Genomic DNA, 12,679 nt, shown 5'->3' with positions numbered 1-12,679 from the left:
TTCTGATAAATTGCTCACGATCACAGCGCTTGAACATGGTGGATTTGGGGTTTGAATTCAGCTTTCCTCCGTTCGTAGCCCACAGACTTTCTGGCATCTACTTCCAGAGATAGCCTAGAGGATATTTTGATTTTTGCTGCCTTAAACTTTAATATACTCATTCTGTGACTGCACACCACCTTGGGTGTTTTTATTTTATTTTATTTTATTTTTCCGTACGCGGGCCTCTCACTGTTGTGGCCTCTCCCGTTGCGGAGCACAGGCTCCGGACGCGCAGGCTCAGCGGCCATGGCTCACGGGCCCAGCCGCTCCGCGGCATATGGGATCCTCCCAGACCGGGGCACGAACCCGTATCCCCTGCATCGGCAGGCGGACTCTCAACCACTGCGCCACCAGGGAGGCCCCACCTTGGGTGTTTTTAAAAGATTAATGGCTAAGAAAGTGAATTTTGCTGCCAGCCTTGCCACTCCCCAGCTGTGTGACGAGGAAGGCAGTGAGAGTCCAGTGAGCCCTCCGTTGATATTGATTTACTAATATTAGTAGGCAGGACTTTTTGACACCTGTCACTAGTCTTCATTCAAATCATAACGCATGTGAACCTTGAAAGCACAATGCCAAGCAAAAGAAGCCAAAAGATCACATACTGTGGGGTCTCTTTCCTGTGATGGATCTGGAAGAGGAAGATCCTCGGACAGAGGCTGATTAGTAGTTACCGGGGTGGACCGGAGAGCAGGTTGAGGAGTAATCACTTAATGGGTACGGGGTGTATTCCTGGGCTGATGCAATAGTTTCGAAACTAGAAGGAGGTAGTGGTTGCACAACGTGGTGAATAAACTAAATGCCACTGAGCCGTACGCTTTAACAGGGTTACTTGTGTAGTGTGTGAATTTCACCTGAAGTTTAAAAATCACGTGGAAAATTGCCTCACTGAGGGAGACTACTGACTAGGTTTGTATTTTTAAAATGACTTGATGGCATTATAGAAAGCATTTCTTGGTGTTCTGAGAAGTGTTGGAAATACTTATTTTGGAACAAACATCGTTACCTTGAAACTTTGCCAGTTCACGTTGGTCCTTCTGGGAGACTAGACCTCCTCTGCTTTCTGGCTCCACAGTGTTCAGGACTTAAGCACCCTATTATATGGTTATTAAAAGTTATACTATTGATAGCCCCAATTTTTTCTCCTGAAACTTAACCTAGAATCAACTTTATTGCCACAGCAATTTCATTAACTACACAGATATTTTTGTAATCTGTGATGATGTATAATGTTTTCATGTGACAGAAAGGTTAACTGACTTGCTTCTTGTCACAAAATTGTGAAGAGGTGGACATTGCTTTAACCCAGTGGCCTGGGTTCTGTGTTCTTAACCAGTACATTATACTGTCTGTTTGTGGAAGAAACACAAAGATTGCTATTTTCCCTCTAGAAAAAGTCGAAACAATGGACCTAGTAGCAAATTCTCTTAAAGTTTTGTTGCTTGAGAGAATCAATTACTCTCATAACTGAGACAAAGAGTCTATGAGATCTGACAGGAAAAATATAATTTAATTTTTATAATTCTGTTGTTAGCTAAAAATAGCAAAAAAATTAGTGAGGACCATTTTTGCTACTCTTGGATAGGAAAGAAGGAATTTGCAAATGCTGAATATATGTTTCTATACCTCCACAGACTCTCACAACCAAGTTTTTTACCCCCGTTGGTGTGGGGAAGGGTGGAAGGGCAGAGGGTGATGAAGGCAAGCCCAATCTCTTTTCAATGAGTAAAGGAGAAAATAACGTGTACTTTCGACCTGTTTGAAATTAACGGGATTCCCATTGGTTAAATCTGTGGCACAAGTTTCTAACCATCAGATTTGAATTTTAATCACTCACTTGGCATTTTATACAATATGAAGTCTTCTGTATGCAAAGAATATTGTTGACTTTTCCCACAAAGAAGCCCCCCCCCATTTTTTTCTTTAGCTGCTATGTTCTCACTAGTATTCTTAGTACCAAAACTGCAGTTGAATTTAACAATTATATATGGTAGGTGGTATGGTCTGGAGACAGGTCCAAAAATAATGATTGGTTAGCCTGGCTATTTAGAAACTTGGAATAAACAATATTACAATTATGGTAAGACATTGTGAATGTTAATAAATGGTTTCAACACGATTAGTAATACTCTCAAGTAAGTTAAATCAGCTTCCTATTGAAGTTGTAATTATCAACACCAGCAGTGAATCATTCAGTTTTTCAAGTGCAACCTAAAATCCCTCTTACAGGTTGCTTTCTGCTCATCCTGATCTTCTCATATCACTTGTACATGGAAGTAACTGTTGTTTTCCCTCTCTTTAATTTTTTTTTTGAGAAACCAAAAGTTAAGGATACCTTGTTTAGTGTTTTTGCTTATTAAATGCTCTGTGAATAAATTAATTTTTAAGACAGCTGAGGAACGTTTCTTGGGAAATTTTCTCAAAATATTAAGAAGTGAAAGTGAATGTTAAAGAAAAAAATTAATTTGATTGATTCTGATCCAGAAAGTGGCATTTAGTTCTTCTGATCCTTCAGAATGTTCTAATTATTCTATGAGGAATAGAGAGTTGAAGAACCTAATAAAAGCTTGTGACAGTTAGCCAGCACCAGTACCAAATAACAATAGACCATTTTTTACTTAAACAAACGAACAAAAAACCCCTTGTGCTTTACATAGACACATTAATTTATAAACAAGAGCAATTTGGGTTTATGCTATTATAATAAACCAAATTAATCTGCCTCACAAACTTGTCCAAGCAACTTTAATGCTCTCACTGCTCCTCTTCTGTGTTGTATTGGAAGTTCTAGCAACTGCAATAAGGTAAGAAAAAAATATACACACAGATTGGGAAGGGAAGAAATAAAACTGTCTATTTACATAAGACATGATTGTCTACCTAGAAAATATCAACAAGTCTACAGAAAAGCTCCTACAGCTAGTAAGTTGAGTTAAGCAAGGTTACAGGATACAAGGTAAATATATAAAATTTGGTTGTATTTCTGTGTATTAGCAATGAACACCTGGAATTCTAATTTTTTTAAATGCCGTTTATATTAGCAGCCCCAGAAGCTGAAATATTTAACTTTAGGTCTGACAGAATATTTGCAGGATTTGTATGCTGAAAACTACAAAATTCTTGAGAAAGAAATTTTAAAAGACCTAAATAAAAGGAGAGAGATACTATGTTCATGAATTGGGTAACTCAGTATTTTTAAAAGCTGTCAGTTCTCCCCATTTTGAACTCTAGAATCGACTCAGTTCCAGTTACAAGCCCAGCAAGATGTTTTTGTAGATATTGACAACTGGTTCTAGGTGCAAAGCACTTTTTTTTTTTTTTTTGCGGTACGCGGGCCTCTTACTGCCGTGGCCTCTCCCATCGCGGAGCACAGGCTCCAGACGCGCAGGCTCAGCGGCCATGGCTCACGAACCCAACCGCTCCGCAGCATGTGGGATCCTCCCAGACTGGGGCACGAACCCGTGTCCCCTGCATCGGCAGGCGGACTCCCAACCACTGCGCCACCAGGGAAGCCCGCAAAGCACTTTTGAAAGAGAAGGTTGGAGACTCACACGATAGAGGAATCTAGGTGACCAGTAAATGAGAACTCTCTGTACTGTTGTGGCAACTCTTTCATAAGAGTAAAATTACCCAAAACAAAATGTTTTCAGAATCGAGTGTAATTTATGAGGCCTCTAATAGAAATGGCACTCCCTGCCCTGCTGTTTCCCAGCCCAGATTCTCACTCCTACAATATCCTTCTGATATTTTATTTACATATTTCTAAATAAAATGCTTTTTCTGCTTTTTTTTTAATCATCACTTTTAGATGTTACCTATAGGCTTCCTTCTATGGAAGATTAAAATATGACTGTATAGCTTTCACTGTGACATACATGTCCCCTCCCCATCTACCCAGTATGGTTCTGATTTTTGTTTAACATGTTATATATGCATATAAAGACATACTTGTTCACATTTACATGCACACATGGATGACTATGTGAATGCTGTTTGAGCTGAGCCATATGGTGTACTATGATTCTATTCCATTTCTGGTCATTTTTGTTTGTTTTTCTTGAGCTTATCATTGACAGTCATTTTCATTGCTTAGTTTTCTATGTACCTATCACTAACTCACCACAAGAATTTCTAAACAACATTGGAGTTTTCCTCCAAAACTGTCTACACATTAGATAATCTTCCAGTCCCGTTTCTTTCTCTTGGAGACGCCACCCATGAACCCCTTGGTTGCTCGGCTCCCTGTGAGACTGGTTCTCCTGAGGTCTACAGAGCCGCCGTTATCCTGGGACTTCCCATCACTGTGATCCCAGGAATCCCCTGTTTGTTTGGTCTGGTCTCTGTTTGCATGCTAGAGGCTTTTATCAAATGGGTAGAAAGTCATGTTTAATATTGAGGACTGAAAAGCTGATGGAAATTCTGTTTATCTGAGTGTATAGATCATCTGATATGATGGAGGTATTTGATAGAGGGAGGTCCACGTGTCAGTATCTGTAGGTCTTTTTTCCCTGGGGTGATTTGTTTCTCCAGAAAAGAAAGACCCTTGTCCTGCCATGGGATTCTGTGCTCATGTCTCGGGGTGAGGGCTGTGCTGGAGATGTTTTCCCTGCTACTTCTCACCACTGCTCCCAGAAAAGCCCGTCTGACTTTACTTTTGTCTTATTCCAGAGGAGGGTGGGCAGGAGGGTGGAGGTAGGAGATTTCTCCATTTCACCCTGTTCTACACCGCATTTTCAGAGCTTTCTAGTACCCCCAATTTTCTCGCCTTTCTGGGAATCTGCAGAGGGAATTGGATGCTTCCTACTGACTCCCTCTCTAGACGTTTAAGCTCGAGGTTTCTTTGCTCTTCTAAGTCAGTTACCATTTATCCATTTGCTTTGCAACTTTCAAAACATCATCAGCTTTTATCTGCACTGGGCTCTTTTCCCATTCCTCTTAGTTCCATCATTTTAGTTGAGTCTTGTGAGATGGTGAAAATAAGTTATGCTCACTTTGCTATGTTTACATAGTTGGCTTCATTTTCTTCTTTGTGTTTGATGCTATTCTTGACTTGCATTTAATCTCAGAGCCCTTGTCTGGCTTGGGTTCAGTCTAGTTACACTCCTCACCCTGTTCAAGGAAAATGATTAGGTGGATATAAAATGAGAGAAAACCATTTGCATTTTGCCTGGTATGAAAGCAGTTGCAAAGTCAGTCTTACATTATGGAAAGCTGTCTCATCATTAACTATTAATCTAATAATAAGGCAAGAAAATGGGTCCTATTTAAATTCATCAACAAGGTCCAAGTTTTATGAGTGATAATTTTACAATGCCAAAAATATCATATTCATTTGCAGTGGATGCTGAAATAACTCAGCCCTCATTTTAAGGGCTATCCACATGGGATTTGATCCTCTGTATTCATGCAACCCCATTCCTTGCTTTATATAGCTTCTCAATTGTTTTCATTCTATCACGTATATTATGATAAATATCTCAGGTTAACCTTTTATTTTTAACTACACTTGCAGCCTTAACTGCCATCTTGCAGAGTAGACTTTCCCTATTTTGAACACTCTAGTAAGGTAAGGATAAGTCTAGCTAATGAAAGAACTAAAGCAAAAAAATTTACACTCTATTTCTGATTTGATGATTTCATTACAATCAAGTTAGTGTTTTTTGCTATCTCTGTACAATACTCATTCCTGGGATGCCTACATAAATTAACTTTATTAATTTACTTACCAAAATGCTCCTGTAGATGCCTTACGGTTTTATATTTATAACATTTAGAAGTGGACAAATTCAGAGAACATACATTTTCCCCAAGAGATTGTTTAAATTCAGTTGATATTTTAATGTGGCTTACATTTGAACTCAAATGCCACCGCCATTTTTAAGACTGGTTCCCTGGATTCTCTCACTACTACGTTGTGTTTCTCACTATACTAGTCTTCCACATGCCTCATGTCTTGAAGTGAACCTGATTTTGAAACTTTCCACAATTTCCTTCCTGGGCTAATCACATGAGTTTGCAGGGAACTAGTGTGTCTTCTGTAAATGATAACATACATCGACTGATAAGAGTAAGGTAAACACTGTTACTTCAGCGGGTTATTTGAACCACTCATTAACCATGTTTGCTGTGTGTACAAAAAGATTTCAGTGTAGAGTTACCAATTTTCTAATATCTTCTTTCATTGGACTTATTAAGGTAAGTTTTTTTCTTTTGTAATGTTTGTTAGGCAGTAAAAATCAGGGGGAAACAAAAAGGGACTTCAATGACAAAATGCTGTCTACACACAAATCTATTGAAGATTGAACAGGGTGCCTGAGAACCCAACTCATTGCTTTCCATCTCTCTATATCATCTTGGGCCCAGTGCCCATGGAGCTGTTTGTCCTGTCTTTCTTGGCTTTTCTTCTGATTCTCCTGCCCAACAGTTGTGCTTGCACTGATGTCCTCAGCACACAGGGGTAGGACAGGGTATATTATCATACCTTCCCTACGGTATGCAGCCAGCCAACCCTATTTTCTTACCACTTCTTCCAAAGCTCCCTCTACTGCAGCCGAAAAAAAGAGAAGCTACTTTAATCCTGGCTTGCCCCATGGTATTCTCTCTCTGCCAGAATACCCTCTCCCCTTCCCACTGTCTCTCTCTTTGCCTGATGAGCTTTTACTCAGTTTAAATGTCAGCCCCTCTGTGGACCCTTTCTTGGTTTTCCTAGCCCGAGTTAGTTTGCTTCCTACCACAGGTTTGCACAGCCCTGCTTTGGAGGAACCAGCATTTGGTTGCTGCCATGCCTCCTGCAAGAGGGTAAACCCTTCTAGGTTTGGGTTTGGGTTTCCAGGACCCAGCTTGGACTCTTATTCATGGTAGGCTCTCAATAAGTTGTTCACAGATGAATGGATAGTGAGCAGAAAGAAATAGTTGTTGAATAAGTAAATGCATCTATTAAAAGTAAGATCCGAGCCAGTGCTGAGAATGATCATTCAGGTTTTGTATTCCGTTCTTGTCTTTATTCCATTACCATGCTCACTTTTTCTTAGAAACAAAACATTGCTGTCTCATGTCGGATAAGTATTAGGTTTAATATATAAAAAAGGAAATATTTCAGACTGATAGCCCATAGGTGGTTCTGAACTTTAGGAACTACCAAAAAGGAAGACTTAGACCTCATTCCTGGTAATACAGCAACAAAACCCCTTGAGTTTTTTGTTTGTTTGTTTGTTTTTGCGGTACGCAGGCCTCTCACTGTTGTGGCCTCTCCCATTGCGGAGCACAGGCTCCGGATGCGCAGGCTCAGTGGCCATAGCTCACGGGCCTAGCCACTCTGGAGCATGTGGGATCTTCCCGGACCGGGGCACGAACCCGTGTCCCCTGCATTGGCAGGCGGACTCTCAACCACTGCACCACCAAGGAAGCCCAACCCCTTGAGTTTTACATAGCAACTCTAGGGGCAAAAAAAAAAAAAAAGGATTTACTGAATGTAGGAAAGAAGGAAATTGCAGATAAAAAGATCAGTGTGAGTTATGTAATTCAGCTTGATTATTTTAGTTGTAAAATTCTACTGGTACATAGAAACATACAGCTCTTCAAGGAGTTTGGTCATAGAGTAGAGATGAGCACAGAATCTCAAATGTTGAATTAAAAATGAAAACATTGTTTTGATTATTTAAAAATGTGTGGGTTCTAACAATGATGATGAAAGCTTGTTTATGAGACATTTTACTCTTCCAAAGTGTGAGAAGGCTTTCCAAACATGTATGTGGAGCACTTCTCCTAAAAACATTAGCTAATGATAGAAATAAAGTTACACACCAAAAGGTTTGCTTTTTGAATTTAGGCTTATGATCTATCTTCTCCTAATACATGGGTTTTTTTTAATTAATAAAATTCTGTATTATTTACTAAGGATTGTCTATAATGACTCCTTAAATTGGAAACTGGAATTTAGGAAGACGTAGTATTTCATATGTTTAGAAACGGGGTGGTTATCCTCACTAGGGTAATAACCCAGACTTCTAGCCATCAGGAGACTTTTTTCTTAACCAAGCGTTTATTAATATTTGTAACATTTTTGCAACCTGAAGATTCTGATGGCACTTTGGTGTTCAAGACACATGTGCTTCGGATCAATGTAGTATGTAGTTACTGCTAGGGTTTTTTTGTTTGTTTATTTTGGTTTTGATGTATCTTCAAACTGGTTTATTGTCCACTAAAAGCCTAATAAGTCTATAAAAAATGTACTGCTTCTTCTGTCACTTATAGGTACTGTGGTCTTTGGAAATGGGTCATTGGATTTCCGAGGAACCGTTTGAAGAGTCAAACTACTTCCCTGCAGCTACTGTAAGTCACATATTATTTTATGGTGGTAAATACAATTTGGTATTTTCAGGAAGTCATTATTAGCATAGATATACACTCAAGTTTTTTTAATTAAATCAAGAGCAATTATGCCTATAACTAAAAAGACATATTTGCAGAACTTAACACATTTCGTCCGTTTGTGAGAATAAATGTGAGAATGTGAGAACATTCCTCAAAAAGTTGTGAGAAATGTAATCTCAAACAATTTAATTATAAAAGTCCTCAGGATTGAGAAGAACAAACATGAAACAAGACTAGATTCTTGAAAAGATACTATTCTATATTGCTTACTGCCTTAAAGAATGATGCTGTGACTGTGAACAGAGATAGAGGTGATAGGCATAAACACTGTGGCCTGCTAGCATTGTGACGTGGTCTTTCTGTGTTGATGTGTTTCCTGAAACTCAGCTTCAGCTTTACTGATGTTCAGGTATTTCAAATGCTTAATGGGAAAATTCCAGGTTCTAACTTTTTTAAAGATTAATAAGTAGGTAATTTCAGGTTTAGTTGGAAGCAAGATTGTGCAGAAGTTGGCTTTTGTTTTCAAACGTTAACTGGTTTGTGACCTTTTATCCTTTCAAAAGATTGATACCTGAAAGGTAAATGATGATGTGTAATCTGTGAGTGGTCTCCATGTTTTTTAATTGTTTGAGTATGCCATATGACTGTCACATAGTGAGAAGTTGAACTCTGCCCTCCAGTCGCTGTGGTTATCTAGTTGTTGGGTTGTTTTTGTTTTCATTTTTGAGATTGCTGTTTTGATTTGCTCTGGACTTTATAAATGTTTTCTTAAGGAGAGAAAAAATTCCTCTCAGCAAGACTCTTTGTTTGAAATACCAGGTAAGGACTTGAAGTGTAAAGTAAAAACGCAAATTCTCCCCCACTCGCTGTCATGAGAGAGTATACGTAACTCTGAATAACATAGTGAGGTTTGTCTTTGAAACTCACCTTATCTGCCTACATGGACAAGTGAATATAAATTGTGTTGTTGCCAATTTTTCCCGTATTATCATTTCCCCACCTCGGTGTCTGTCCTGTGGTCATTGAGATGTCATGGAAATTTATTGTTTCTTTTGAGGCGGTGATATTTTCTTATTATCAGATGTTTTTTAGCTTGATACAAAGCTGTGTATAAATTCAACCTCTGTTAACCTTATGACGCCTTCTTACATGTAATAAGAGGAGCTGTTCTGGGATGGGAGGTTATGTTCCCATTAATATATTTGTTGGGAAAGTGCAGCATGGTGGAAAAGCAGAGGGCCTGACTTGTCCAGAGTCCATAAGTTGACTCAGCAACACCTGAGTGTCATAAAACTAAGCTGGGAAGAGGGGGGTGTGGGGATAAAATAAATTAGCTAAGAAAAATGGAATAAAGAAAAAAAATAGTTGTAGAACAGTATAAGGTGAAGACAGACAGGTAAATGCTGGCTGCAAATTTGGCTCTAAGCTTCCTAGTAGCTGATTCAAAAGCGAATATATGAGAAATTGCTTCCAAATTATGAAGCATTACTCAAATGTTCATTAGTATTAATTGTACGATGAAAACTTCAAATGGAGTTAAAACTCTAGGAGTTTAAGGTTTCACAGTCCTGAGCTTAAATCTGTGCTCTCAAAATTTTTCTGTAAACATTTGAATATGCTATAAATATCAGATTTTGGTTTTGCGCCCCAGAACACTTTTTTTTTTAAATTTGCTTGTGGTTTAAGTCTAGTAAGATTTAAGTTAATGTTACTAACGCAAATTATTTTTTCCCCTAAATAACTTCCAGGGTGAATCCAGCTTGAGAAGTATAGCTTTGTAAGTGTTTTAAATGGAAGGGTTTTCTCAACCACAAAGGACATTGTAGCCTACTTCCCTAAAATACATCTTAGTAGAAGAGAAAAAAGACTTTTGTATTAGAATAGTGAGTAAAAGATAGGAAAGCCTCTTTGTCATGAAATTAAATGTATAATTTTCTTCATCATTAAAAATCAAGATTTTCCTTGTCACAAGGCACAATCATTTGTTTCAGAATCATATTACAATGTTGTAAATATCATAAAAGTTAAATGTGGTCATCTCACCTAATAAGTTATATTTAATTACTAAAAATCCCTTCATATTTAACAGCGAGGCTGAAAAAATAGTACAATCTTCATATATACTAAAAGAACACGTTTCTATTAATAATTTCAGAGATCCTGAAAGTTTTCACCATAGAAACTTGAAATATATATATTTGAGCATTAACTTAAAACTAACCTATCAATACCTATGCAAATATGCTGTTCTCAAAATGAAAATTTAAAGCACCTAAGAGGAGGAGTAAAAATGAGTTAACTATGTTTTTCCTTCTCCAAATATTAAACCGCTAATAACCACTTCTCATAAAAATCCCTGAATATATAGTATATTTTTATGGCTTCGAGAATTTTTCCTTCCTTTTAATTATGATAGTGGTGCTGAATTCAGGACATATGGATATTTACACAATCTATAAACAGTGCTCAGAAGAATGCAGTTCCAAGGTTATCTCTACTATATGGCATAAGTGTTCTGTTTTCCAGTTATTTACTGATCGACTCGCACATAACATTCTTGGTTGTGACAACAGAGCCTGTAAATTGTCAGTCTCATTCGCAAGCTTAAATTTATCTTCCCGTAGGCTTTCTACCAGGTCACCATGCCAGGCTGTGGCTCGTTGGGGGTTGTGCTTCAGTTCGTTGAGTGATGCGGGTTTAAGGGGTGACGTTGACGGGGTTCTAACTGGGAGCTCGCGGGTCCCCTCGGTCTGGAGTGCGGGCAGTCTGTCCGAGCTGGATAGGGAGGCAGCATGCAGCTGTGTCTTTCAGAGCTTTGGGATTAAGTCTTTGAAAACTGGAAGACACTGTTCCTCAGGTGTGCGCAGGCATTTAGAAATCTGCTGGGCGGATCATCATGGTCGTGGCCTTGAGCGAGTAGCCGGACCCTTTCCAGTAGTACCACTTAATACCATTGAACTTATTTGTGTTCTGCCTCTGTGGGTAGTACATTCCGTTCAGGTTGGAAGGACCACAGGCATCAAACCACCAGCCTGTGAAAGTGAAACACAGAAGGAATTAGGAGCCAGGTGGCCCTCTCTCACCGCGGAGTTACAAATACTGGCTGATCCGCGAGTCACATTCTGCTCATTTTAAGCAGGTGTGTGCGGGCCTTCTTAAGAGTGGAGGGTGCCACCCTGGCAGGTGGCAGCGTGGTTTTCCACCTCTACACTGGCGGAACCGTAGCCCCTGGGGCACATGTTTTTACGCGCTTTCTTACTCCTCTTCCCCTGTGCTGTGGGGAAGGGCCAGTCACCCACAGACATGACTAGGAGACCCACAGGACAGTTGACAGTGTGGAAAGTCAGAGCCTGAAGAATCGATGGGTGGCTCTCCTCGGCCCAGGATCACCTTCCATCCAGTGCCAGCAACACGGTGGACCAGGCTGCTTCAGGCTCCCCTCCGCCTAACAAAGAAAGTCTTTTTGGGACTTTCCTGGTGGAGCAGTGGTTAAGAAGCCCCCCTGCCAATGCAGGGGACACGGGTTCGAGCCCTGGTCTGGGAAGATCCCAGATGCTGCAGAGCAGCTAAGCCCGTGCGCCACAACTACTGAGCCTGCTCTCTAGGGCCCGCGAGCCACAGCTGCTGAGCCCGTGTGCCACAACTACTGAGCCTGTGCTCTAGAGCCCACGAGCCACAACTACTGGAGCCCACGTGCCTAGAGCCTGTGCTCCGCAACAAGAGAAGCCACCGCAGTGAGAAGCCCGCGCACCTCAACTAGAGAAAGCCCGTGCGCAGCAACGAAGACCCAACACAACCAAAAATCAATCAATCGATAAATTTATTTTTAAAAAAAAGTCTTTTTGTTTCAAACGTAACCCCAAATTTTAAGTACTCAATGGAGCTAGATAAAAAGGAAGCCTTTAAGTCCCAGAGACAGAAAGGAAATTTAAAGCTATAGTGGTGTGTGCACTAAGGTAAAGTGGGGGACCTGGGAGGCCGCTGCATGGCACAGCGGCGGGTCAGTGGGCATCCACACCTACACCTGAAGGACTAGGCTTGGGCTTTTAATACCCTTACCTAGAGGCCCTGGGTTTGGGAGGGGAAGGAATGACCTCAGTCTACAAGCATTAATCCAGGTAAATCTTTGAAAGATTGTGTTGGAAGGGCACATGCAGTATGATGCCATTTATATAAAATTTTAAAATACAGAAAAAAATAACTATGATTGATCTCTCCATACCTAGTAAAAGAAATAAGTAATGTGAACGTTACAGGTATTGGTAGG

At 39.9% G+C, this 12,679-nt stretch overlaps 2 protein-coding genes across 4 annotated transcripts in view; one reads left to right on the top strand and one right to left on the bottom strand.

Annotated features, from left to right (window-relative positions):
• MCPH1 (microcephalin 1) overlaps positions 1-12,679 on the top strand; it is a 226,427-nt gene that overhangs the window by 87,275 nt on the left and 126,473 nt on the right. For both annotated transcript variants that reach the window (XM_082608550.1, XM_082608551.1), the window contains exon 11: positions 8,293-8,370. The gene's annotated coding sequence lies outside the window, so the exon portion shown is untranslated. The remainder of the gene's footprint in view (positions 1-8,292; positions 8,371-12,679) is intronic.
• Positions 10,173-12,679, bottom strand: part of ANGPT2 (angiopoietin 2) — a 56,754-nt gene continuing 54,247 nt past the window's right edge. For both annotated transcript variants that reach the window (XM_082608554.1, XM_082608555.1), the window contains exon 9: positions 10,173-11,444. In XM_082608554.1, coding sequence (XP_082464680.1) covers positions 11,284-11,444 — 161 coding nt within the window. In that variant the 3' untranslated portion in view covers positions 10,173-11,283. The remainder of the gene's footprint in view (positions 11,445-12,679) is intronic.

The sequence above is a fragment of the Mesoplodon mirus genome (genome assembly GCF_964341445.2).
Source record: "Mesoplodon mirus genome assembly, chromosome: 20".
Lineage (NCBI taxonomy): Eukaryota > Metazoa > Chordata > Mammalia > Artiodactyla > Ziphiidae > Mesoplodon > Mesoplodon mirus.
The sequence above is the reverse complement of the archived record's forward strand: the minus strand, read 5'-3'. Positions and strand labels throughout refer to the sequence as shown.